Source organism: Emydura macquarii, unplaced genomic scaffold (genome assembly GCF_026122565.2).
Source record: "Emydura macquarii macquarii isolate MOO-44397 ecotype Brisbane River unplaced genomic scaffold, CSIRO-AGI_Emac_v2 contig_1253, whole genome shotgun sequence".
In the NCBI taxonomy this organism is placed as follows: Eukaryota; Metazoa; Chordata; order Testudines; family Chelidae; genus Emydura; species Emydura macquarii.
Window position 1 is genome coordinate 56,938,419 of NW_027131390.1, and position 26,968 is coordinate 56,965,386.

The window sequence follows — 26,968 nt, forward strand, 5'->3', positions numbered from 1 at the left end:
AAGAGTCTGAATATTTTTTGTTATTAGATGCTTGATGCACTGTCATATAACATATCTCATTAGTTTGTGTCAGAGAGTAAGTCCAGTTCCAATTAAAGAGCCAGGTAAAATGAAAGTTTTAATCTCATGAACAGCTAACACAACAAGAAACTGTACATTGTCACAAGAAACAATCAGACTATTGTTTTGTTGAGAATTAAGCAACCTCAACCTTGTAATATGCAAATATTTGTACCAAGATCTAGAGTTCATGGGAGGTGGATGGATCTTATTTATAAGTTCTATGACCTCATAAACAAATTGCACTGTGAACACAGTTCTGAGTTGTAACTGATTCAAAACTAACATTCTTGTTCATTTTATATTCTTTTCTGACTTTTGTGTTAACTTAAATGGGAAAATCTTGGATCTGAAGTGGAAGCCAAGGTGAGTTTATTCAGTGTTAAGTGTGGGCATGGATATACTTCTATTTAACAGTTTGTGTTGACTTCAGTTGGTATGTTTTGCCTAAAAGCAGATTGCCAACTATTATAATTTATTTATTTAGTGCATTATGTGTATATGGGTCAAGATTTTAAAAAGTACCTTGCGCTTTTGGATCAATTTGAGACACCTTAAAGGGGCCTGATTTTCAGAGGGAGAGTTATTTAGCGTAGAAAAGAGAAGAGTCTATAAAGTCACTCCTTGTGTAGGCCCCACCTCACCACTCACCATTCTGGGTGTCCTTTTCTGGACTTTTCATTTTCTGCTATATCTGTTGTGAGGTGAAGTGACCAGAATTGAAAACTACACTCTACATGAGAGATTTGTTCTATGGAGCATCATTATAATATTTTCCTTTTTTTAAAAAAAATGCCCACTCTGTGTGTTTGTTTTTTTTAAAAACACCTATTGTAGTCTGGGCAGGTTTTTTATTTTCTATTACTTCCCCACTCCTTGCTTTACTCTTCCTTCCCTTTCCTGTACTGGTGGTGGTGGTGGTGGGTTTATCATGGCTTATGTAAAGAGAGGGCTAGGAAACACCAATCCTCTTAACTTCCAAAGGGACTCCCCTTTCTGGGTTGAGGTTGAGTTGTTAGAAAGAGAGCATGGATTCCTCCATAGTGTGTGACTAGTTCCTTTATTTTATGTCCTATAGATGAAATTCCACTTAGTCGTCCAAAAAGAAAGAAGCCCAAAGGAAAAAATGCACTGGGTAAGAAGCTGCCAGGAGTGAAGTATATACTTGGAATGCTGAAGGAACTCTGTACTGTAGCTGATCTCCTCACATGCATCCTTGGATTTCATACCTATTGTTCCTAAAAGGACAACTTTTAGTCTTCATTCGTTATTGTCACAGTCCAGAGCAACTGCACCTGTAATTCCCCCTCATGGTCCAGCAAGGGCACCCACTTTTAGGTTTCCAACTCCCTAGCCATCACCACTCTTGGGCGGAGACCTGCATCTCTCTTCCTTCTGACTGGGGTTTTTCTGGGTTGCAAAGTTCCCTGCCTACACTGTGTGTTCCCCAGCAAGTCTGATTGCTTTCTTCTCAGAGGCCATAAACAGTATAATTGCCCGTAGTTAGACATTACTATCCAGCCCTTTCTACACAAGCACATTTATTCTTGTGGTGAAAGCATTACAGAGAAAACATATTAAGAACAATGAAAGAACTTACACCATGCTAATAAGCTTACCAGAGATCACGCCCAGCTCCAGCAAGAGTTCTGGGACATGATCAATCCTTCAAATCCTACCACTTTTTTTTTTGTGGTTACAAGTTCTGTGGTTACAGCTGTTCCCTCAGAACAAACACCCCCTGGACATTGGTTAGTCTTTCCTTTCTATATCCTGAATCTCCGATATTCAGAATCCATGAATAAGTAATCAGTGAGCCAATGCTCCTCTCTTCAGGCTGTAACTTCACAAGGTTAAGTCCAGAGATGGGGATTTGTATTCCCCTTCCCCCAGGTATTATCTAGGAAACTGACTTAACTTTTTTGATCCTGAAAATAACTTTTTGTCTGTTATATTGTTTAAAGTAGTTCTGTGAAGCTCCTAATGTTTCCCAGGGTTTACATTGTCCATGTCTCTCCCCTGGAAAAGTTACATGCAATCCCATAATAATATATAAACTTGATTTTCTAATACAATGGATTCCAAAGTCATTTAAATGTAATTCATTAGGATCTTCCAAAGATATTGTAGGAAATTGCCATATCTATCGTAGTTTTTATACATTTTTTTTTCCAAAGCGGTATTAGTTAGAATGATAGTCTTAATACTAAAGTCATTGGGTTTTTCCCTCCATTCTGGTTACCGATAAAGCAGCAAGTTCTGATACAGCATTGAAAAATTGTTTGAATTTTTTTCTTATTTTTTTCTTTCCTGGTTACTGCAGTTGCTTGGGTCCTTCAGACTAGACAGTCATCACAGCAGATTGATCATTTTATTAAGTGCTCTGAATTTTGAATTGACTCAATACAAATCTAAATAAATACTCTGTGCCTGTTTCTGTAATAGATTTTAAAATTGTTAGGTATTCATTAACATCTCACAGCAGGAGATGGATTGTTCACAAAGTCTATACCATATGAATTCCACAAAGTGGCTGTCCAGAGGGAGAGGACATAAAAAGTGCAGGTATGCCTTAGTTGCCTTCCCAGGAAGGCTTACATTACCATTGAACTGAAGTTTATTCTTTTATTCTCCTTTTCAGAGGGTATTGTTCATGCAGCTGTCCGTCGGCCATCTGAGAGTAGTGAACCTCTGACTCCTGAGGTTCAGGATGCTCTGCCTCAGAGAAAACGCAAGAAGAAGAGAATGACTCCTGGTATGTGGAGGGTTACAGAAAGGAGGGAAGATGGAATTAGGCTTGGTAGCATGAAGTCTTGCTCGCACACTTGTTAAGTTTCTGTTCCTAGGCCACTAGAACCAAATGCATCAGCACTGATGACAGGCCAAAGTCATTTCTGGTTTAACTCCTTGGAGTCAGTGAAAATTAGAGTCAATGGTTGGGAAATCCAGCACTCAACTGTCATGCAATTCTAGATGTTCAGGTTTTTTCTGCAGTGACAACTCTGCCATCTTGCACCTATGTAGTATATTCTATTCTTGTTTATCTTGTTAAATATAATCCATATTTTGTAAATGCTGTTAGGTTTTGTAATCTAGGCCATAAAATACAGATTTGCTTTTCAAATGCTGATCCAAAATTTAATATTTTTAATGAGACAAACAGTGCACCAGTCCTTGCTGTGAAAGCTGCCTTTGAAACAAAGACGTGTAATATGTTAGTTTACTGACATTGTACTGCAACACACAATCACAATTCCTGAATTGTTAGAAGTATATTAAAAGATAAATAGGTTACAAAATTGTCACAAGGTTAATGGAAACATCAAATTTTGGAAGAAGAGAATTATAGATGATCCTGTGTTAACATTTTGTGTTAGCTGAAAATCAGAACATGCTGCTTTTTCTTCACAATAATTGCATTATAGTTATACAAATGTCTCAGTGCATATGTTTCTTATTCTGTACTAGTTTGTAGATAGATTATTTTTGTGGTTTATTTTAAATCTTCAGAGTCTGAGACTTCTTTCACCCAGCAAAACATGCCCAACACATCCCTTTTTCAGAATGGAAATGGCATGGATCCCCAGCCCTCTGAAGAAACAGTGATTCGTAAACATCGAAAAAAAACAAAGTGAGAGCTTTTAAGGAGCCTTATAATTCTTGCTGCAGAATACCTATCATAATGTATCAATGTATGTTAGTATTTAAGGCCCTGATCCTGCAAAGACATGATGTCTCTTAAACTACTCCAAGTGTGCGAAGATAAGTATGTGTGTAAATCTTTGCAGGGTCAGGGACTAGCTTTGTTTTTTTAATTCATGTACACATGGTCACAGTGAATGCTAAGATTTAGTATTAAGAAATACTAAGAGGGAGTTGGGCAATTAATTGATTTTAATTTTTTTTTTCAGATCTACACTACACTTGTGTATATTATTGTATAAATGCAGTACTTAAGTCACATAATTTAAAAATTAAATTAGAATATGTAACATAGGCCATGTCTGCACCAGAGTGCTTTATCGGTATAGGAATACCGCTGTACTACACTGGCAAAAATGATCCTAGTGTGGATTCAGCAATACTGGCAATGCTGTGCTTTGAACTGGTATGGTAAAACCATCTCCCACAGACAAAACAAGCCATGCTAGCAAATGTGTGGCTTTGCTAGTATAGTTGCATCTACATTAGGGACCTCTGCTAGCACAACTATGGTGTCAGGGATCACATCTTTGCACACCGTTGGCTGACATAGCTATGCTGGCAGGAGTCTGTAATGTAGATATAATCTAATCATCTGATTTCTGCTTTTCTTTAACTTTCCCTCTTATATCCCTTAACTTTGTCAGAACATTACTTTTACTTTTTATTTTGTCTCCACTTCCCTTCAGCTTCTGAATATTGCTCCTTGAAAACACTTTTGCTTCTCTTCCTGCCTAAGGAGTCCAATTTCTTTAGTCTTTTACTTATTTCTTCTGCATTTTTCCTAATTACAATAAACTTTTCATGGCTTTCTTTTCCCACCTGAGTGGTTTATCACAAAACAAAAGTAAAATATGACAACAGTAATTTCGGGTTTGCTTGATGGTGGTGATTTTATGCTTCTGTAAAGAAGAATTTTAGGCCCCAATCCTACAAACAGTTGCACGCAGAAGAAACTTTACATACGTGAGTAGTCTGTATGATTCATACCAGTAAAGTTAGGCATGTACTTAAGTATTTACAGTATCAGAGCATTAGTCTTTGAAACTTTAGTCGTTCTTTTTCTCTCCATATATTCTGTGATGATAGGAAGACTCGGCCAGCAGAAATGCAATGTTCCAATGAACTAGGAGTGGAGGAAGAGGACATTATTGAAAATGAACAAACAAAAGGGCCAGATCAGCAACCTGTGTTTGCTGCTCCCACTGGTGTTAGCCAGCCTGTGAGCAAGGTGTTTGTTGAAAAAAATCGTAAGTAATTTCTCATTCCTGTAACTTCAGACATTTTAATAATAAGAAAAAAGTGTTGTACTGTTAAAAAAAGAGAAGTTGTCCAAATGTATTTTCCTACAGAAATAGTTACAACATTAAAACCACTTGAGCATGTGGCCTTATGTATATTTTTTTATGTTATCAAATTTCTGCATATGTGTAATTTGGACTTAACTGTATCATAGTATAATCTGAAGTAGGGCATTTCTTTCTGAAAATGTCATGCTCCCCAAAATTAAGTTCATGGAAAGCAAGAATTACTTTTGAACTAGTCTTGACATGAGTCCCACAAGCACTAGTTTTTTAATCACACAGTTGACTGACCCTGATTGGAGCAAGTCTAGATGACAGAACTTTGCCTAACTAGTATTTTTAGTGTTGCTATCCTGGTGAGGAACTTTAGGGAAAAAATCCTATAGGAAGGCCTGTTTGTTCATATACTTTTTGAATAAAAGGGAAGAGGGATGAAAGCAGTTTTTATGGGAGACAAAATGGGATGCTAAAGCATTTTTCTTTTAAATGAAAATTGTAGCTGTTCTGAAGCTATTATTGAAACCAGTCGTGTTTTGGGGTCATGGTAATCATTAGGGAACATAAGGGCCAAAATATTTTTAATGCTTCTTACCTGTGCAGCACCCAGCATAACAAGGCCCTCATCCTGCTTGGGATTTCTAAAGTCTGGTCTGCACTAGGAGGTTTTACTGGCAAAACTTTATTCGGCACAGCTGTGCTTGTGTCCACACTAAAAACTGAGTTCTGCCAACAAAGCAATGAACTTTTGCCAGCAAAATTAAACTAGTTCATCAAGCGACATAACACGTCTATCAGTATAGTTATGCCACCAGAGTGCCCCTGAGGACACAGAAATACCTGTACTGGCAAATGCAGTCCTCCAGCAACAAGCTCACAGTACAGTTGTCCCAGCAGCAGTGACCTTTCTGGTCGAATTTTTGAACTCTGCTGCACAGGACTCACAGTGACTGGAAGCCTGCTTCCTATTTAAATTTGCCGCATGTTTTGGAAATACCTCTTAATCTGCCTGCCATCTCCTTGTACAAGCATGACTCCAACTAAACATTGTGCTGACCTGTTCCAGGAAAGAGGTCCTGGATTTCTTCAGTCTGGGAAGGGGATGGAGCTGTGCAGGCACGGCTATGGATTCCCACAAGAATCAAGATGTATATACTGATATTGCGAAGAAGATGCAGAAGCAGGGGGACATAGCAAGGACGCGGACCTATGCCAGACAAAGTGGGGAAGGAGCTGCAGCAGGCTTACAGAAGAAAGAGGAAGGCAAAAATCTGGCACTGCCCCCAAGAGCTGCCGCTAATATGCTGAGGACCTCTTTGAGACCCAGCTAAACTTAAAGAGAGAGAACTAATCACTGAGGAAGGGAACAGGGACTCATTCCCCGTTAATGCATGCCACTGTTTTATTTTCTCTAGAGCCCCTTCTCCCCCGCCTCAAATTGGCAACTGACTGTGCATGGGCAGGGAACAAAGGAATTCTGTTTTAAAGTAGCCAGTTTATTTCCAGGCCGTGAACTGGCAGTACTAAGTAATACCAACAGAAAGAATCAGGAAAAAGATGCCTAAACCATTTCCAAATACAAACTTTTCCCAATACTTTTGCTGGCAATACTTGACTATAACCAAGTACAATTACAATTCATACATTACAAATAGAAAAAACACTTGCACTGACTGTAAACTACACACAATCCAATAAGTTAGCATTCAAATTATGTGATTTTGCAGAAAATCTATTGTAAACTAATTGGATGCAGGCTTTCGAATCCAAATCATATTACTTGCATTCAATTCAGGAATGAGGTAAAAACTATGTGAGGATAGCTTTGTGAAGGGAGGGAAGGTTTTGACATGGACAGGTTCACTCACTATCCAGTAGTTCTAGGAGCCTTCTGCTGCTTGTGGAGAAGGCCCTTTAGCTTTCTGGTCCCCAATGACAAGTTAGTAGTTCTGGATCTTTGCCTGGACCTTTCTAGGCTGAGGAGCCTTGTTTCTCCCACCATGATAGGACACCTTCCCATGCTACTCTGCCAGGACTTCTCAGGAGACCATCACTGTTTATGTACTCAGCTGTAAAGGAGGAACAGGGAGACAGAATCAGGATATGTGCCTCATCTGTCACCCCACCACAGTTAGAAAAGAATCCATCTGTTATTTCCTACACATTGCCCAGAGTCACAATCTTGAGCAGCTGGATATGCTTAATGAACTTGCACACTTGGATGATGGCCATCCCCACTGTTGATTTTCCAACCCTGAACTGATTGTCTACTGACAGATAGCAGTCTGGGATTGCAGTCTTCCAGAAAGTGATTGCTATCTGTTTCTCTGCTGTCAAAGCAGCTCTCATTTTCATGTGTGCACTGCAAGACTGAGATGAGCTTGGAATACAACTCCAGGAATATGGCCTTCTGCATCCAAAAGTACTGTAGGTCATCCCAGGTTGGCATTACAGTCTGGTGCCACCACTCTGTGCCAGGTGTGTGCACCCTGTGTGCAGCTGATTAGTGAATTTCTGCAGTAGCTGATTGCTTTCATTTAGTGTCTGTATCATCCATTCCTTAGTATCCCCTCTGCATGATGTGTTATAGGGATTCCACATATATAAAAGAATCACTTCCTTGTCCCTAAAATAAACGAGAGAGCTTCTTTGGCCTGTGCAGCATTTATGTTTTTGTTGGCAAGAAATGGATGGATTTAAAAACAGTGTGGAAGAGTGGATTATGGTTTTGATTCTGAACTCCCACAGTTCCCTGAGAGGAGTGATGGTATCACACAATATAATGCAAATATTTCCTGGAGAGTAGTGTGCCAGATGATGATGTGGGGGATACTGGGATACCTGTATGCAGTGCAGCATGTCCTTTGCTGATCCTGAAGACACACTGCATTGGTACACATGTGAATGCTTACTGAAAAAGCTATGCTTGATAGCAGTATGCCAGTAAAACTTTTTAGTGTAGACAAGAGTTAAGCATTACTGCGGTATGAATAATAGGAAGTAGTAATAATCCTCATAACTGAATAGTTTTTGTTTTTCTCTTCAGGACGTTTCCAAGCAGCTGACCGCACAGAATTGGTTAAAACCACAGAAAACATTGATGTATTTATGGATGTAAAGGCTTTATGGACCACCAGGGATGTGGCACTCTCAGTGCACCGAGGTTTCAGGTATCTGATAGGTCAATATTTTAATGAAAGAAAAGAGACTGTAGTATGAAATCCATTTCTTTTTCTCGCTGGCTTGGGAATGCTTTTGAAGCGAGCACCTTCTGTCTAACTTGTAAGGCCTTGTCTACGCTAGAAAGTTTTGTCAATGTAAGTTACAGCAAAGATCAAAAAGCAATGTTTGTGCCTGTCCACACAGCACTCATTGTGTCACTGAAACATGTCCTCAGTTGATGCTCTGGCATCGAGAATGAGTGCAGTGCACTGTGCAGCTATCCCACTGTGCAACTTGCCACCTTGTGCCATGAGGGGTTGTGGGAAGACAGAGAGGATTGCAGTGCATCATGGGTGTGAGCTCAATATCTCATGATGCAGTGATTTCTGTCCCGTCATTCCATGGGTTTCTGACTGCATTTCGCAGCATTTTTCAATGACCCCAGTTTCCTTAGTGCCCACCATCTCTGTCTCCATCGTTGTTGTCCGTATTCTGAACACATTGTGGCTGATCATGCAGTCAGTCATAAGCTCCCAATCAGAACTGGAATCCGAGGCTCCTGATCTACTGTGTGCCATGCAAACAAACAACGCTGGATTACTGTTTGCATTCACAGAGCATCTGCACACAGTGCACCACCACTTTTGGATGTGTGAAACAAGCACTGAGTGGTGAAATCACATGGTTATGCAGGTCTGTGATGACGAGCAGTGGCTGCAGAACTTTTGAATGAGCAAAGCCACCTTGCAGAGCTTGCCCCTTCCCTGTGGTGCAAGGACACTAGAATGAGAGCTGCCTTCTCAGTGGAGACGTGTGGCCATCACCATGTGGAAGCTGGCAACTCCAGACTGCTACTGGTTGGTCACTAATCAGTTTGGAGCTGGGAAGTCCATCATTGGTGCTGAGTTACTGCAAGTGTGCAGGGTCATTAATTGCATTCTGCAACAAAGGACTGTGTGTCTTGGAAATGTGCGTGAAATAGTGGATGGCTTTGCAGCAATGGATTTCCTAATTGTGGTGGGGCGATAGATGGCATGCATATCCCTATTTTGGCTCTGGGCCATCTTGTGATGGAGTACATCAATAGAAAGGGATACTTCTCTATAGTACTGCAGGTGCTTGTGGATCACTGTGGGCATTTCACTAACATCAATGCGGATTGGTCAGGGAAGGTACATGATGCATGCATCTTCAGGAACAGTAGCCTGTACTGAAAGCTGCAGGCAGGGACTTTCTTTCCAGACCAAAAGATTCCAATGGGGGATGTTGAGATGCCCATAGTGATCCTGGGAGATCCAGCCTACCCCCTTACTGCCATGTCTTATGGTTGCCGTATACTGGCAATGTGGATAACAGCAAGGAGCGCTTCAATAACAGGTTGAGCAGCTGCTGAATGACTGTTGAATGTACGTTTGGCAGATTGAAAGCTTGCTGATGATGCCTTTATGGCAGGTTAAAGCTAAATAGAAAAATATTCCCATGGTTATAGCTGCCTGCTGTGTGCTCCATAATATTTGTGAAGCTAAGGGTGAAAAGTTTCCTCCTGGGTGGAGCGCAGAGGCGGATTGCCTTATGGCTGACTATGAACAACTAGATGTCAGGGCTAGTAGGCAAAAAGCTGGCTGGAGCGGAGAAAGAAGTAAGGGGCAGCATGAGCTATGATAGTTCTGGAAGCTGGGTTGGTGTGAACGGGGTACCAAGACGGGCTGGGAGTTTGGTAGGAATGTGTGGGTGGAGTTTGGTGAGGGCATGGAAAGCAGTTCTGTATTGGCTGTGTAGCAAGGCACTGTGGCCTTCCTCAGAGCCTGGACCCAAGGAAGGGTTGCAATGCCCCTGCTGGGCAGATCTGGGTCCTGCAGGCCAAACACCCTGGAGCAGAGGTGTGGAACCAGGACAGGAAGGGGAAGTACAAAAGGCCAGCCTAGCAGCTCAGTCAGGGGGAAGCTGCTGCCGGAGAAGGACTTGCTTTCCCTGAGGCTGTGGTCTGGGCCTGACCCAGACCATGCAGTTGTGCAGATCAAACACCCCACTGACCAGAGCCTCCAAGGCCTGCCCGGTCTGCTGGGCCCTAGTGACTGGATAGGGCCACCGGGCCCTAGTGACTGGGAAAGGCCGCCAGGTCCTAGTAGGTGGTAAAAGCTACCAGAGACCACTGACTGGGAGAAACCCCCCGAGGCCGACTCTGACCTAGAGGAGCTGCCCGTCACTGAAGACCCACTGGAGCTGCCTGAGCCCAGTGTGCTGGAGGACCCATCGGGACCCTGTGACCTGGGGGAGCTGCCATCCGCTGACGGCCCCGAGAAGTTCCTGGACCTGCTGCTGGCCGACTATGAGGGACTAATGGAACTTCTGCTAGCTGTCTACCCCAGCGACTTGGAGGAAGACCTGTACCCGGGTTCAGGGTGGGAGGAAGTAGCCTAGGGACAGCTGACTATAGTTTGGCTGAGTCTGTGGTCAAACCAGTCAGCGTGTTGTGGCTGGATCCCCACTGACTCAGTGGAAAACCTCTTTTCCACTGATGGGGCCCTGGGCTGGGACACAGTGGAGTCGGGTGGGCCTGCATCCTCCTTTCCCCCTTCCCTAGCCATCCTGGGAGTGCTTGGCTTTTCTGAACCTGCTTGCCAGAAGCTTCCAAGCATTATTAGCCCTGCCCGCCTGAGGACTGGGGGCTAAAGACTACTTTGCCTGCCCCGCCCTGTCTAAGGTCTGGGGACAACAGGCTGCTTAACAGCTCTGCCCTGCTTGAGGGCCAGGGGCTATAGACTACTTCACCAGCTCTGCCATGCTTGAGGGCTGGGGGCTATAGGCTACTTTGCCTGCCCCGCCCACTTGAGGGCTGGGGGCTACAGACTGTGTGGATAGCCCACCCTGCCTGGGGGCCAGAGCTAAAGACTTGTATCCTGCCAGCTTTTTCCCATAGAGCAAGGCGCTGTGGCCTTCCTTGGAGCCTGGGCCCGAGGAAGGGTCGCGACATCCCTGCCGGGCCATGTCACCTGCTTACAGGCTGCAAGGGAAGGTGAGCACACATGACTTCAGTAGTTATGAGTGACTTTAGCAGCTCTTTTTGCTCCTCCATAGCTTTTATCTTGCGCTCGTGACCTGCTATCACTTGCTTCTGGTTGTCCCTCCTGTCCTGCCTATCAATTTTTTGATTTTCAGACACAGTGTGTCTCCATGCTCTTTTTTCTTTTTTTTCCACCTTAGAGAACTGGAGGAGTTCTTGGAACATCTCCTCTTTGCTCCTCCATGGTCGTTTTCTTATCAGCTGCAGGCACTCGGCAGGTGTGGAGGGTTTTCCTGCCAAGGACACACCTGTAGAAGCACAATAAACAATGAACAGAAGCATTATTGTGAGTGCAATAACAGCATTGATGCGTTACTATAAAATACATCTCTTTCTCACTGTCCCGTGGCAAGTGCACAGCTTGGTGATCTATCAGGGTATGGTGAGTTGTGCCTGCAGGAAGGGGGCACTCAAGCTGGCTCTGGGTGGTTGTCTGAGGTATTGATGCAGGAAGATAGGGACAAATTTTCAAATTGTGCCACCATTTTCCACAGGCAGTGGCCATAGAAGCCGATATCTCTCTCCTGAGAAGTAAGTAGGGATGCTAGGGTGTATCTCCTCCATGTGAGCAGCTTTAAACCGGGTCCCTATGTTGCTCACCTGTGTGCCACTTTGGACCCTGAACAAGTGATTGCAGATTGGTGCAGGAAAGTTTCCTACAACACAGGGAGGAAACACAATGGATTGGCGAGTACCTCCAGGAAAGTTTCCTAGAGATCTCTCTGGAGGATTCCCATGAAATCTCGGTATGCATTAACACACTTTTCCGCCGCACTGCTTAGCTGAACAATGGACTGGGAAACTCACGCAAACACAGCTACTCTTGTGCATTTCTATCTCTTCAACCAGCTGTATAATGCAACAAAGCAAAGGACAGCTGTACTTCAGGTAACAGCAGCATCAGCTCAAAAAAATCACTTACCCGAGGTCCTCTGTCCTGCATCCTGCATGCTGGAGCTGGAGAGTTGGGACTGGCTCAAACCCTCCGGGGTCAAGAAGAGGTCCTGGCTCCCCATGTCAGAAAATGACCCAGTCCCCTTCTCCGCATCATCCTCCAACTTGACCTTCTTATCCATGACCTTTTCATCGTGGTTGAGTCCGGTGTCCACTGCCTCCAGGCCCATGGAGGTATCAATGGGTCTCTGGGAGGTGGAGATGGGGTCACTGCTGAGGATGGCTTCCAGTTTCTTATAAAAGCATCAGGTCTTTGGGTCCGCATCAGAACAAAAGTTTGACTCCCTAGTCTTTTGGTACTCCTGCCGCAGCTCCTTGATTTTCACATGGCACTGTAGCATGTCCCATTCATAGCTCTTCTCCACCATTAAACAAGAAATTTGACCATATGTATCTGTAGAAGATCCCCTGTAGGGGGCGGCGCCGGTGGCTCTCCCTCTGCGTCAGTCTCAGAGGGAGGTCACACCTCCCAGCGCCTATGCCCTTCGGGGAGTCCGAATTAAGGGGTCCGCCTCCGGCCCTCAGTAGGGTGAGCCTTGGTTCAGGCCGCTTCTTTGGGGGAATAGTCTCTTGCCCCCACGGGGCGTGCCAGCAGTCTTTGGTCCGGCACTCAGCCAGGAACGGGCCGGCAACGGGAAACAGCCCTCAGCAGGGCGAAGAAGCAGTCTATAGCCTAGCCTCTCTGGAGGGCAGGCCAGCAAACAGTCTCAAGGCCTGGGCAGGGTGAGCAAGCAGTCTGTCGCCTAGCCCCTCGGGAGGGCAGACAATCAAACACAGGCTCGAGCCCTTGGCAGGGTGAGCAGCAGTCTATGGCCCAGCCCTTTGTTAGGGCAGGCAGACACACACACACAGGCTCGAGCCCTTGGCAGAGCGAGGAAGCAGTCTATATCCGGCCTTCAGCAGGGTGTGGCAGGCAGTAAGGGACAGGTTCTGGTGCTCAACAGGCATTCACCCCAGGTTGGGGTAGGAAGGGGGGAGGGGGACACAGGCCCACCCATCTCCCCTGCATCCCAGCCCAGGGCCCTTTCAGTGAAGGGGTTTCCCGTCACTGCATCAGTGGGGCTCTAGCTGAAACGCGCTGACTCACAGCGAGGGTCAGCTCAGCCGGACCATAGTCAGCTTCCCTGGGCTTCTTCCTTCCACCCTCTCCATAGAGTACCTGGGGCTAGTCATCTCTCCCTGGGTTGCTGGTGTAGAAGGCATGTGGGAGTCCCACGAGTCCCTCACCGTCAATCAGTGGCAGGTCCGGAAACTGTGCGGGGTCCTCTGCGGAGGACAGTTCCTTTAAGTCCTCAGGCCCCCAGGCAGGTCCTCTGGGTCCCAGGCAGTAGGCAGCTCAGGCAGGCCTTCCTCCAGGTCGTGGGATCCAAAGGTCTCACTCTGCTCATATGCAGGCAGCTCCTCTGGATCTGTAGGGCCCCATGCTGTGGGTAGATCCGGCAGCTTCTCCTCTGGGTTGACATTGGGTGCAGCCCTAGGCTCGAGCACCAAGGGAGAGGTGTCCTTCTCCCTCTGCCACTGGGCCCTGACTGAGCGAGCAGGCCTGGGTTTTAAAGGCCTAGCCCCACCTACCTGCTTCCAGTCAGGTGTTGTCTTCCTGGGTTCCCCCCCGGGGGGGGGTGTGGTTTGGCTCTCCCTCCCTGTCAATTTCAGAGAGAGTCCACACCTCCAGGCTACAGTATCAAAGTTCCTTTGCTGGAGTGGAGCTGGGACTGCAGCCTCCTCTCCCCAAATGCTGATCAAATCCAGAAGCTCCGGTGTGCTCCAAGTGGGAGAGCATTGGGTGCATAGCGCTGCCATGGTCATGGGAAGATGAGATGTAGTTATCCATGCCAACCAAGCAGGAAGTGGAATTTCAAAAATTCTCGGGACTTTAAAGGGGGAGAGGCGGATGGCTGCAGGGCAACAGAATTCAAACTGATGGCTGGAGCGGTCAGGATGGGCATTATGGGACACTTCCTGGAGGCCATTTACCACAACAGAACCAAGTGCGGTCTCTGCGCTGATGCTTTATCACTAAAAGTTTGATGCAAAAAACTCTACGCCTCTCATCAAAGTGGTCTTATTTTGTCGCAAAATCAGGGGAATTGGGTTGATGGGGAGGAGGGGGGGATGATTGCAGTTTGTACATCACCACTGTTTTGGTGCAAAAAGCTGACTTTGGTCGACAAAAGTCTCTGGTGTAAACTAGGCCTAAATGTCCCTTTTAGTTTCTTTGGACACACTCAATAAACAATGGATGAGTGCAGAATTGATTAACTGCAAATTTTTCTATTGAGGGAATAAGCCTAAAGCTTCTCAGTACTTTAGCAAATTATAGTATATTTTATTTTGTTTTGACTGAGAATGCTTCTGGGTTGCAATATAGCAGCCAGAAATTAAACTGTAGGAGAACCATAAATCCATAATGTATAATTTTAGAAAATAACAGATTTTTCAGTTTGGATGAAATGCAGAAGCTGCCTTTAATGTACCATTTGTAGAAAAAAAGGCAAATGGACTAACCTGAAAAGTGGTTGTAACACCATAAATGAAATGTAATGATAAACAGCATTGTAATGAGCTGGGCTGATGTGATTAGTGATTGTGTTAGGTCCTGTATTATTTGACATCTTCAAAAATGATCTTGAAGAAGTAGTAAACTTCTTGTTGAAATTCACAGATGAAACTAAAATGGAAAGAGATGCAAATGTTAGTGAGGATGGAAGGAATACAAAGGGACCTACAAAGGAATCAGATTTAAAAATGAGACATACGTAACTACTGTTATACATTTGGGAAGAAAATATTTGAAAAATACATAGCTCATGAGAGAATAACTTGGAAATAGTAATGCTGAAAAAGAATTAGAAGCAAAATTTAAATCAAGTTAGGCATGCATTTGCCATGTGATGTAGTAGCAAAAAGGCTAGTGTAGTTATGCAGAGCCATTGTGATATGGAGCAAGAAAATAATAGTTCTCTTCTATCTGACTCTGGTTTATTTGTACTGTATACATTGTGTTCACTTCTGGGCATTACATTAGCAAGGAGATCAGAGAAAAACAGCAAAAATTATCATTGGGCTGGAGGGACTATAAGATACATATAGTTTAGATAAAATACCACTAAAATGAAAATGGGGGACTGCTGCAGAGGGAGGAGTGCACATAACCTCTATATTTGAAGAGTATGAACACCAAGTTTGGAGAGGAATTATTTAGAGTATTGCAAAGGAATATAACTCCCATAACTATAGGAGTAATGGCATAGATAGAAAATGTTGGCTGAACATCAGGAAAAATTTCCTTAGTAAGACCTCTTAGGCTGTGATCCAGTCTCTCAAGGGAAGAGGTGGAAGCCCCATTGCTTGGAACTTTTTAAACTAGACTGGACAAAGTACTAGAAAAAGATATGTAAGGAGCAGTCCTCCTGTCATGGCAGAGAGATGGAGTGGATAACTTAATAGGTCGTGTCCATCTTTAGCTTCTATGACAGTCTGGGTTGTTAACTTTTGCTGAGATTACAGCTATTTATAATGACTGTCTAACATTCTCTTATCCATTTAGGGTAATTGGACTTTTTACTCACGGCTTCCTTGCTGGCTTTGCTGTGTGGAACATTATTGTAATTTACATTCTAGCAGGAAACCAGCTGTCCACTCTCTCAAACCTGCTACAGCAATACAAGGCATTAGCATATCCTGCTCAGTGTTTCCTTTTCTTGTTGCTGGCTATCAGCACTGTTTCAGCCTTTGACAGGTAAAATGTTTGTTCATTTGTATAATTTATATAATTTGTATGCCATACATCCTGTTCTAAAGTCATCTAATCATAAAGTTTTTTTCTGTGTCACATCTCTGACCTGGGATAGAATGTACTGTAGATTGCTTCATTTGCTGCAATTAGTTTCTACCTTGCTTTACCTTGACAAAAGAAGATTTTATCCTATGTATGTATATATGCGATATACTTTTACGTTAAGGAATTGTAGTAGATGCATACACATGTATTTTGCAAAAATAACTAATAGAATAGTAAAGTAGTAAAGGCCCTGCAGTGTATTAAACGAGCCTTTCCTCCTTGAGTGGCTCTGTATGTTCCCATGTATGGGTACTGTGCCACCTTGTGGTGCCTTGTGGTAAATCCTTCTAGTTGTGTAAGCTAGATCAGTGGTTCCCGAACTTTTTGGCTCAAGGGCCACAGATATCATTTTTACAACCCTGAAGGGCCATCTATCTTCGCCAGCAGCCCCTTCCCCCCCAATGCAGCCAGAGGGAAGGAGTTCAGCGAGGACCTCCTCGCTGATCTCCTGTCCCCTGGCTTCAGCAGAGAAACCACTTGTGTCCTGTCGCCCCTTGCACTCCACCTGGGTCCCTAGGCAATCTGCCCCTTCTACAGCCAGGGGGCCGGGAGATCAGTGCTCCCTTCCCTCTGACTCCAGCAGGGACCACAGCACCTATGGACCCAGGTGGGGCACTTTGCCACGCTCCTTGCTACAGCCAGGGGGAGAGGGGAGTGTTGATCTCCCATCCCCTGGGCTGCAACAAGGAGCCTGCACTGGTCTTGTAGCCCAGTGGCAACATGCTCTGCCTGGGTCCTTAGGCAGCAGCTCCCTTCTGTGCAGCCAAAGGGAGGGAAGCAGTAGGCCACTTTGAAAGACCCCACAGGCCACAGATTGGGAACCACTGAGCTAGAATGCTTTCATCCCATCCCCCCACCCCTTCTATCAGGGTCACCAATGTTCTGAGGGCAAGGCTATATGAGGGAGGAGCACCTTCATCACCTCAGTTCCTTCCAACCATGTGCTTGGTGGGATGTGAACCACTCCAGTCTCTTTGGAGTTTTTTTCTTCTTTGGAGTAATTAGTTTTAGCTAGTTAAGTAGAGTTTGTGAGTTAGTGTTTTTCTTGGTTCTGGGTTATGAAGGAAATGAAGAAACAGAGGAAGCTGGGGTTCAAGAAGTACACTTCTTGCCTGTCGTTCCGCTATCCAATGACCACCACGTGCAGTGCTTTAAGTGCCTGGAAGAAGGACTGTCACTTTCTGGGTGTTTGATTTGCCAAACCTTTACTCACGGAGACCGTAACGATCATAGAATCTTAGGACTGGAAGGGACCTCAAGAAGACTGTACTTAGACCTTATGTTAGGACTAAGTATTATCTAGACCATTCCTGACAGGTGTTTTTGTGTAACCTGCTCTTAAAAATCTCCAGTAATGGAGATTCCACAACCTCCTTAGGCAATTTATTCCAGTGCTTAAATTTACTGTCAGGGTAGTTTTCCTAATGTCCAACCTGAATTGCCCTTGCTGCAACGTAAGCCCATTGCTGCTTGTCCTATCCTCAGGGGTTAAGGAGAACAATTTTTCTCCCTCCTTCTTGTTACAACCTTTTATGTATTTGAAAACTGTTATCATGTCCTTTCTCAGTCTTCTCTTCTCCAAACTAAACAAACCCATTTTTTTCAATCTTCCCTCATCAGTCATGTTTTCTAGACCTTTTATCGTTTTTGTTGCTTTTCTCTAGACTTTCTCCAATTTGTTCATATCTTTCCTGAAATATGGCACTCAGGACTGGACACAATATTCTAGTGGAGATCTAATCGGCATGGAGTAGAGCGGAAGAATTATTTCTTGTGTTGTAATCGAGACACTTCTGCTAATCCATCCCAGAATGATGTTTGCTTTTTTTTGCAACATATTGACTCATATTTAGCTTGTGATCCACTATGAGCCCCAGATCTCTTTCTGCAGTACTCTTTCTTCTGAAGTCATTTCCCATTTTGTAGATGTGCAACTGATTGTTCTTTCCTAAGTGGAGTACTTTGCATTTGGCCTTATTAAATTTCATCCTATTTATTTCAGACCATTTCTCCAATTTTTCCACATCATTTTGAATTGGATAGGGAGACTTGTTTGAGCTCCTCTTCCTCCTAAAGAAACCTCTGAAGGCTAGATCCTCTGGACCCGATCAGGTCTTGGATTCTACCTCTAAGAGGCAAGTCTCTGCCCTTGTGGCTACCAGCACCAAGTGACCGAATGGCTTCAAGAAGCTGCAATCCCTGTTGGGGCCTGATTTGGTTCCTGTGGATCCCTCAGTTAAGTTAAACTCAGTTAAGGTTACAGATGTCCAAAGCAAGTGCCATGTGGTTGGATCTGACTGCCCAAGTTCAGGAAGAGGGATTGAAAGACTGTTTGGCTGCTGGTGTAGTACTTCTTTTCTCCCAACTACCTGGCCCTGACAGAACCCTTATGGTACAGTGTCAGTTCTGACTTCCACTTCCAGATCCAGGAAGATGGAATTGATCGGTGTATCAGAACCCAGCCCATCAGCACCTGTAGTTCAGCCTGTTACAGAGCCACATCTTCAGATCCATTGTCGGTTCCTGACTCAATTCAGGCTACATCCTCAGTTCTTGAGAGCTTTGTAACCATGGCAGCCCAAGTTCACCTTCCAGCTCCAGTTCACTCATCAGTTCCGAATGTGAAACACAAGTCATCCAAAAGAAGGCATGTTGTTCTGGTTCCAGTATTTCCCTCGTCTCCTGCTATCAGAAGGCACTGCTGATCTATCCCTGAAACATCTTTGTGCTTCCTCCACCTAGAACCACTTAAAAGGGCTCCACAAAGAGCTGGATCTCCTTACTTCTCTCTGAACGTGCTGTTATCCCCAGAGCATTCTGTCTCAGATCCAGACCTGGATCCTTTCCAGGAAAAAGATAGAGGAAGAATGCAGAGACTTGTGGCTCATCTTGTACCACCCTCTGTCCACCTCCTACAGGTAAGAAAACTAAAGGACATGAGATCAACTGCCTGTTCTTTGGGTTTGATTGCCTGTGCTAGGAGGAGACCCTCTAGTCTACTCCTTCTTTCTAGTACCAGAGACAACTGTACCCCTAGTCTTCATTGTCTTACTTTTCATCAAGTCAGAGACCTGAGCAATATCAGGAGCCTGCAGCATTCCATAATAAGAGGCCTTTCAGACCAGGGTCTAAATCTGAACAGCCTGCTTCCGTGTCAGCATCTTTGTCCTGAAACAACAAGCCTTAATTTTGACAAGATGATTGGTCCTGACTGGCTGGTTCTTGACTTTCAATCAGCTGCCTCCTTTGGAAAGAGGCTAGCTCACTTTATCAATACATGGAGAATAATTATGTCGGGCTAATGGGTTCTAGAGATTATAGAAAGGGGCTGTGCCATATAATTTGGAACATTGCCCCTCCTCCCCCATTACTTCCTAACTTTCCCTCTTCAGGGACCCCTCTCACAAGATTATTCATCTTGCATAAATAGAAAAATTACTTCAGATGGGATCAGTTGTGCAGGTCTCCAAATACCTGAGAGGTCAGGGCTTTTATTCCCATTACTTTCTGGTGTGGAAGAAAGATGGGGGGTTTCTTCCTATACTAGACTGAAGCAACTTGAGCAAGCCATTTGGAAGTTCCAATTCCACATGTTGACTTTGGTTTTTATAACCCCTTTGCTGTCAGTCATGGATTGGTTCACAACTCTTGATTAAAAGGACTCGTATTTTCATATATTGATTTGTCTCTCATCGTAAGTACCTCTGTTTCATGGTGACCAGATGCCATTTCTAGTACAAGGTATTTCCGTTGGCCTCCCCATGGCACCCAGAGTTTTACAAAATGCCTCTCTGTGGTAGTGAGTCATTTGAGAAATTAGGGTTTTTTTTTTTGTTTACCCTTATTTGGACAATGGGCTACTGACGCTGCTGTACACGAGGACCTGTGAAGCCATATTGTTTTTACAGCTAATTTCTTTTTCAGATGTTGAACTCCTCAACCACTCAAAGTCAATTTATTGTCCTGCTCAAAAGATTCCCGTTATAGGCTTTATATTGAACTCCCTGGAAGGAAGAGCTTTTCTGTCAGATGACAGATTTCAGCAGTGTTACACTCAAAGAATAAAATTCTTTTTGGGTCTCATGGGCCTTGTAATAGCCACTACTTATGTGACTCCTTTTCCTCATCTGAGAATGAGACCTATGCAGCATTAGATGTCTCAGGTCTACAGACCAAGTTGGGACAGACTCTGTATAATAATCAGCAGACCTCAGAACACTCTAGCCTGCCTGATATAGTGGTCAGTGAGAACAAATTTGTTCAGAGGTATATAGTTCAGTTCATTTGATCTATCTAGATAGCTTTCATTATCCCCATCGCATCGTCCAGGATAGTGAGTGGATTGAATGCCATTATGACTGATCCAACTTTCACTTGTTTTCATAGATAGGGTAGTTCTCAGACCTGATCCCCAGGCTTTTATCTAAGGTGGTATCTGATTTTCAAATCAATTAGACAATTAATTTGCTGTTTTCCCCCCTTGGCCTTGTTCTGATAAGGAGGAATCTGTTCTACACACTTTGGATGCCAGAAGGGCCCTTGCTTATTATTTAGATAGAACTAAGAGTTTTGTAAATTGTCAAAATTGTGGCTTCTGCTAAAAATTGAAAGGGTTATATATTTTTTCCCAGACTATACCTTGATGGATTAAAAATATATTGCTGAATATTACACACTAAAAAAAGTTGCTGTACCTCATTCCACCAGAGCTCTGGCTTCTTCCTTCACTTGTTTTAGGCAGGTGCCAGTTGCTGAAATTTGCAGAGCTACAACCTGGACTTCAGTCCACACTTTCAATAAGCACCAAGCCTTGGACTGGACCTCTGGGGTAGGCACTGGATTTGGTAAAGCAGTGCTACAATCTCTATTCAACTAGGACTCTGTTCCCACCTCCAGGTCAGTTTTCAGCACTGTTTATGACTCTGTCCCATAAGTGGGAATATGCAGAACCATGCAAAGAAGAAATTAAGGTTACTTGCTTGTAACCGAGGTTCTTCAAGATCACTTTGTATATTCACACTGCCCTCCTGACTTTCTCTCTCTGTCAGACTTCTTGTTTGTTTGGTGTCTCTGGCTTTGTGGTGGAAGGAACTGAGGTGATTAGGGCATCTTGCCCCTAGATGGCCTTGCCTTCAGAATGTCAGTGACTGGTGGTATGCAGCGGTCTTCCAGAGGTACATCAACTCATCTAGATATTTGCCTAGTTTTACAACAAGCTACATAAAGAGAACTAGCAAAGTCAGTACAAACTAAAATTACATACTGCCAATGACTTATTTGTACTACTGTATATACTATTATATGGTAAGTATCACACTGAAATGTAAATACAATATTTATATTCCAGTTGATTTATTTTATAATTACATGGTAATAATGAGAAAGTAAGCAATTTTTCAGTAATAGTGTGCTGTGACACACTTGTATTTTAATGTCTGATTTTCTAAGCAAGTAGTTCTTAAGAGAGATGGAACTTGGGGTACGCAAGACAAATCAGCCTCTTGAAAGGTGTACAGTAGTCTGCAAAGGTTGAAAACCACTGCTCTAGGTTACACCACTGGAAGAATGTTCTACCATAAGGTACCACAAGGTGGCACAGTACCTGTAAGTGTGTATACACAGAGCTGTCTCGAAGAATCTTGATTATAAATAAGTAACCTTCATTTCTTTATATTTGTGTGTGTGTGTCCGTGTGTGTGTGTCCGTGTCCGTCCAGGATTGACTTGGCGAAAGCATCAGTAGCAGCGCGAGGCTTCCTCACCCTGGACCCAGCAGCTATAGCCTCTTTCTGTGAGTATACAACAGACTGTAACATTCAGAAAGCAGAAAATTACAGCATATATGCATCTTGGGATACATTTTCAATACTGAGTTTAAACATATAATCTCCATTACTGTTAATGGAAATTTCATCCCTAATTGTTTTCTTTTAAAAAAATTACATAACTATATTAAATATTACCACATCAGTCTGTTAGATAAAAAAGGAGGGTCAAAGAGCTGAATGTTTCACTAACTATTCTCATGTAAAGGTTTGGAATGAGTGATTTGTGGGATTTTTAGTGTTTCCCAGTCCTCTTTCTCTTCCTTACCCCTTGTTTTTCCATTCTGAATGCAGCACATGGACAAAGTAGAACGAGAATAACAACATACCTCTTTGACTTAGCCAGAAGGTTGTTAGTGGCCTTGGTCAGGATGGTAGAATGCAGGGGGCAGAAGCTAAATCTGAGGGGTTAAGGAGAGTGCTGGAGAAGACGAAGAAGGCTGGACGTGGGAAATGAACAGCCCATTCTAGGACTTTGGAGAGTGTGGTGGAGGGAGAGAGGGAGCATGGTAAAAATCATTATTTCATGACTGGACAGTGTTTTATGTAAAATTAGTGAAAGCTGCAAACTTCTTTCCATTTCTCCCAGTATATTTTGCTGCTCTCGTCTTATCTCTGAGCCAGCAGATGACAAGTGATAAAATCAACCTCTACACACCACCTTCGGAGAATGGGAGCCTCTGGTAGGAAATCTAGATAGCATTATTTTTTCTCTTAAATACTTAATATCATCTTGCCACGTCTATGACACAGATCGTGTAAGAATGTTTACATTAACAGTGGCTTAGCAATGATATGTAGTGAACATCTAAAAGTGTTATAAAAGATTTCCAATAATAAACTGTTCTAATATTTTTGCATTTGAGACCTTAAACTCAGTCCTTGATGACTTTAAGAATTGAGAGTGCTTGGCAACTCATATGATAGGGCTCACTGTGTCTAATGGTTAAATGCATCTGTTATACTCCCTGATTGGCTCAGTCCTGAGGCCCCAATTTTGGAAGTGACCAAACTCTGAAATGGTACATCGCAGAGGTGGCACATTTTGTTTCCTTGTGCAGATCAATCTGTGGAGTGCCAGTGTCATTTTTGGAGGAGATTATCTATTCTGTCCAACAAATTAGGAAAAAGTGCTGTGTTGATAGAACAAAGAAGAGAGAGATAGTAATCACTTATGAATGGGTTAATAAATATTTAAAGAATTGGTTTTTTTGGTGTACAACAAGCAAAACCCAGTCTCTGGCAACAAACCCCCAAACCCCCAAGAAGCTAGTCCAGTTTCAGGGCCCTAGGATATTCCAGTTGGAAGTAGAAATTAATTGAGTCTGATATTTTCTGTGATGCAGTTTCGTTTATTTACAAAAAATGTACAAAGTCTTTTGTCTCTGAATGCAGAAGTAACCAAGAACAAAATGAGCAACTTTTTAGCTTACAGCCTCCAAGCCTTTAGCCAAGAAATCCAAAAGCTCTCTCTCTAGCTGTTCCCAGACTCACACTGTGCTCACTTGGCTTTCTTGCCTCTTCCTCTCTCTTGAAATCTGAGAGCCTAATGTAGTGAAATCTCATTCCGTGGGCAAGTTAGTGATAGAAAGGTAAGGACGTTGTCATCTGATTTGTAAAAATCTACAGAATCACGTCGTCAGTGGTTTCACCCTCTGCAGCATGACAGGCAGGACATGCTGTCCACCTGGCTCCCAGCTCCAGGTCCTCCGGTTGGTGGAAATTTTGTTAACAGAGTATTGCCTGAAATGGGTCAAGCTGGTCATCATTTGAAAACTCTTTCTCTTGCAAACACAATGGCACCAAACATGACAAACCTAGAACAATTATATAGATTTGTATTTGAGAAAATGCATAAAAATCAATGGTTTTTTTTAATTATACTTTAGCATAGGGGTTCATCACTTACATAAAAAAGACACTGATCAAGATGATACTGCAGAACTATGGACCCATGTGTAGAAAGATCAATGCTCCTTAAAGGCTAGGCCAGTAGTTGAGACAGAATCAAATTTGATGGCCCCAGACTGCAGTCTTCATGACTCTCAGAGACAGTCCTTCAACAAGGTGTCATACTCCTTTGCTAGGCAAGACAGCAGTCTGGAATGCAGCCCTTAAGCAAGTTCAGATAAGTGTTAAACACAAAGTACAAAAGAGAATTTGTAATTTGATACAGACATAGTCCACTCTGTCACAATCCTAATTAAAACTTTGTCTCCTCTGCAAATGTTGCTACCCCACTACTCATTCCCCTTTCCAGATCATTAATAAATATATTAAACAACACTGGATCTAATATGGAACCTTGAGATCCCCTGTTATTAACCTTTTGCCAGGATGACAATTTACCATTTAATCCTGCTCTTCGCTTTCTATCTCCCAGCCAGGGAAGGGGGTTAGTGTTGAAATCTACATTTGATGCTGGATAGTAGGGCTTTTCATTTGGATCCTAGCCTTTGGTATTCACTCTCCTCTGCTGCCTTTCAGACCCCAAGACTTTACAGCATGATGTGAGAAATATTTGTTGTTCAAATATTTGATTTTGTTTGGTGTTTTTAATCTCTATAATTAAAGTATCTAGCTGCCAGAGTGCTACACTGTAGAAGTTGTTAAAATAATAATATACATACACCAGGACAGGCCTCACTTTGTGCCCCCTAATAAGTATCTAATGCTTTGCTCAGGGTTGCAGGTGCAGAGGAACAGATTCTTCAACCATGGATTGTGGTGAATCTGGTGGTGACTCTTCTAGTTGGACTATCCTGGCTTTTCTTATCTTACCGACCAGAGCTAGATCACAGTGAAGGTATGGAACATTAAGCCTAGGAGAAAGTTGGAGACTGCTGTGTTCCTTTATTCAGGCTCTCCCAGATCTACTTTTTCTGTGTTCAGAACTTGTCCTTAGAAGTGCATCATTATTATAGTTAAGGATAAAAACATTTGTTATATAATCCTTTTTCTCCTCCTTTCTCTTTCTCTAAAATACTGATAACTCTCCAAAGAATTTACTTCTCGGAAGGAAGTTGTCCTTGGTTGCTCTCTTCTGATTTTTTTTGTTTGTTTGAGGAAATAAGTCTTTTTTTTTTTTTTAATGCTGTAGGATGGAATTTTTTCCCCTTGTGTGTTTTAAACAAACAAGGAAACCTAGTCAATAATTAGTGCTGGCTAAAGCAAAATAAGATGAGTTTTGAAACATGATGCTGTTTGGTGGAAAACATGACTTTGATTTAACAAAGTTCTAACTGTTTGAAAATTATGTACCCAGCTTATACATTAGAAAACTATGTTATGTTTTAAAGTGCATATTTCATAAATGACATTTGCTGAATGTATGTACAATATAGTTTGGGCAGCAAGCTTTTCAACAGATTAGAAAGGTAGGAGTAGTCTTTACTTAGAACATCCTACCCACTGTCCAATGATCCAGGACCATTAATCTCCCTCACACACCAACAGTGCGTCATTTGTTATGTAATGATTGAATTACATATTCAATTCAAATTTTGCAGGCTTTCCATCCCAGAATGTATTGGGACCTGCAGAGCTAAGGAAATGTCAAGTCTGTGACAGGACAGCAGGTCCCCAGCCTATGCGGCACTCCCAAGGGCAATACGTATTCCCCTTGTCTCAGTTGGGAGCAGAGCTTGGATGCTGCTCTGTTATCTTGGGCCAGGGCTAGTGCTCATTGCTGCCAGGTTCAGGAATCAAAAAACAATGCCACCTTTACCACTCACCCCAGACTTATACCGAGCACAGTTCAGCCTGTCAAGTAAACCTACAGTGAATATGTAGGTTGCATGGGTTTCAATCACATCAACTGGTGTCACAAAAAAAAAAATCGACTTTTAGTATTTTGGGGGTTTATAATGTTTCTTCAAGATGCTTTACAACATTATTTGACAACTTCTTATATCCCAGTCCCCTTCTGTCCCTTACTCCCTTTCCTGGTGTCATACCTGTTGTGGGGTGAGTTGAAATTCAAAAATCCAGCTGGATTTTAAAATCTTTGGATTACAAGCAATATATAATAATATGATTGAAAAGTGCCTTAGAAATGGGGAAGCTGAGGCACAATGAGGTTAAATTTAGTTTCCCAAGGCAAGCTGATGACAGATTCTGGCCCAAAACCCAGATCTTTTTCCTCTGTGTTCCCATGCTCTAACCACTGATTCGAGGAAACTGCCTTAAAAAGTTTTGAGAGAGAAATTTTGAAAAGGTTCATCACAGGATTATCTCAAACAGACCCAAGGAAACTCAGAACTATTCAAAAACAGTCTAACAAGCTTATACTTCATTGAGTAAAAAAACCACCATCTGAAACAACATACGGAGGGGCAACAGCAAATAAGGTGGATCCAGCCATATGCTGAAGTATGCTTTTTCTCAGCTAAATGTGCTGCCAGATAGATAAAAATTGATTCTACACTGAATTCTGCTTTCTGATTCTAATGTAATTTTTAAAATTTTCTAATGTTGTCTTGGCTGGTTAGTTAATTTTGCAATTTCTGATTTCAGTGTCTCTAGTCTGAATGGAGGATGCTGCTATGTGTGGTTGGCAGGCATTGGACAATACTTGTCATACTAAGGTTTTGAGTACAATGGCAGCTTGGTGGGGAGAGGGGTGTATCTTGCCATTATCAAGGTGATGGTATTATTATTTAGAAGACAACTCAAAGAGGAAGTTTGGGGAAAAGCAGGAGAAAATATTCAGCAATAATTTATATGGGTTTACACTTAAACCAATATTTTTTAAAATGCGTTTCTTTCTCTTCCAGAACTGATGTTTCATGCTGAAGTAGAAGAATTTCCTCAGCTGGATAAAGGCCCCAATGTCCATTCATAGTGCAGAAATTGCATCCTCAAATACTGTAGCTGAGATTGATAGCTTAGCTCTTAAGTGTATTGTACATGTATATAATGCTTTTCTATAAAACAAAATTTGTATTTTTGTATATTGTTTTATATATACTTGTTTCTGATGGATCTTCTATTTTAATTATGCTATTTTTAAAATTTCCAAAGATTTTTGAAAATAAGACTATAAAACATTGTATACTGTT

The 26,968-nt window shown here is 42.8% G+C and overlaps 1 protein-coding gene across 3 annotated transcripts; it reads left to right on the forward strand.

Annotated features, from left to right (window-relative positions):
- On the forward strand, positions 1-26,968 carry TMEM237 (transmembrane protein 237). Of its 3 annotated transcripts, XM_067549828.1 has the most exons (11): positions 388-426; positions 1,139-1,195; positions 2,702-2,815; positions 3,571-3,691; positions 4,852-5,012; positions 8,110-8,233; positions 15,791-15,982; positions 21,801-21,874; positions 22,498-22,591; positions 24,593-24,714; positions 26,684-26,968. In XM_067549828.1, exons 3-11 carry the CDS (start codon positions 2,806-2,808, stop codon positions 26,749-26,751), a joined length of 966 nt encoding a protein of 321 aa, XP_067405929.1. In that variant the 5' UTR covers positions 388-426; positions 1,139-1,195; positions 2,702-2,805; the 3' UTR covers positions 26,752-26,968. The 3 variants fall into 3 exon arrangements, with proteins under 3 accessions (XP_067405928.1, XP_067405930.1, XP_067405929.1); XM_067549827.1 differs by having other exon boundaries at positions 1-1,195; XM_067549829.1 differs by lacking the exon at positions 15,791-15,982 and having other exon boundaries at positions 1-1,195.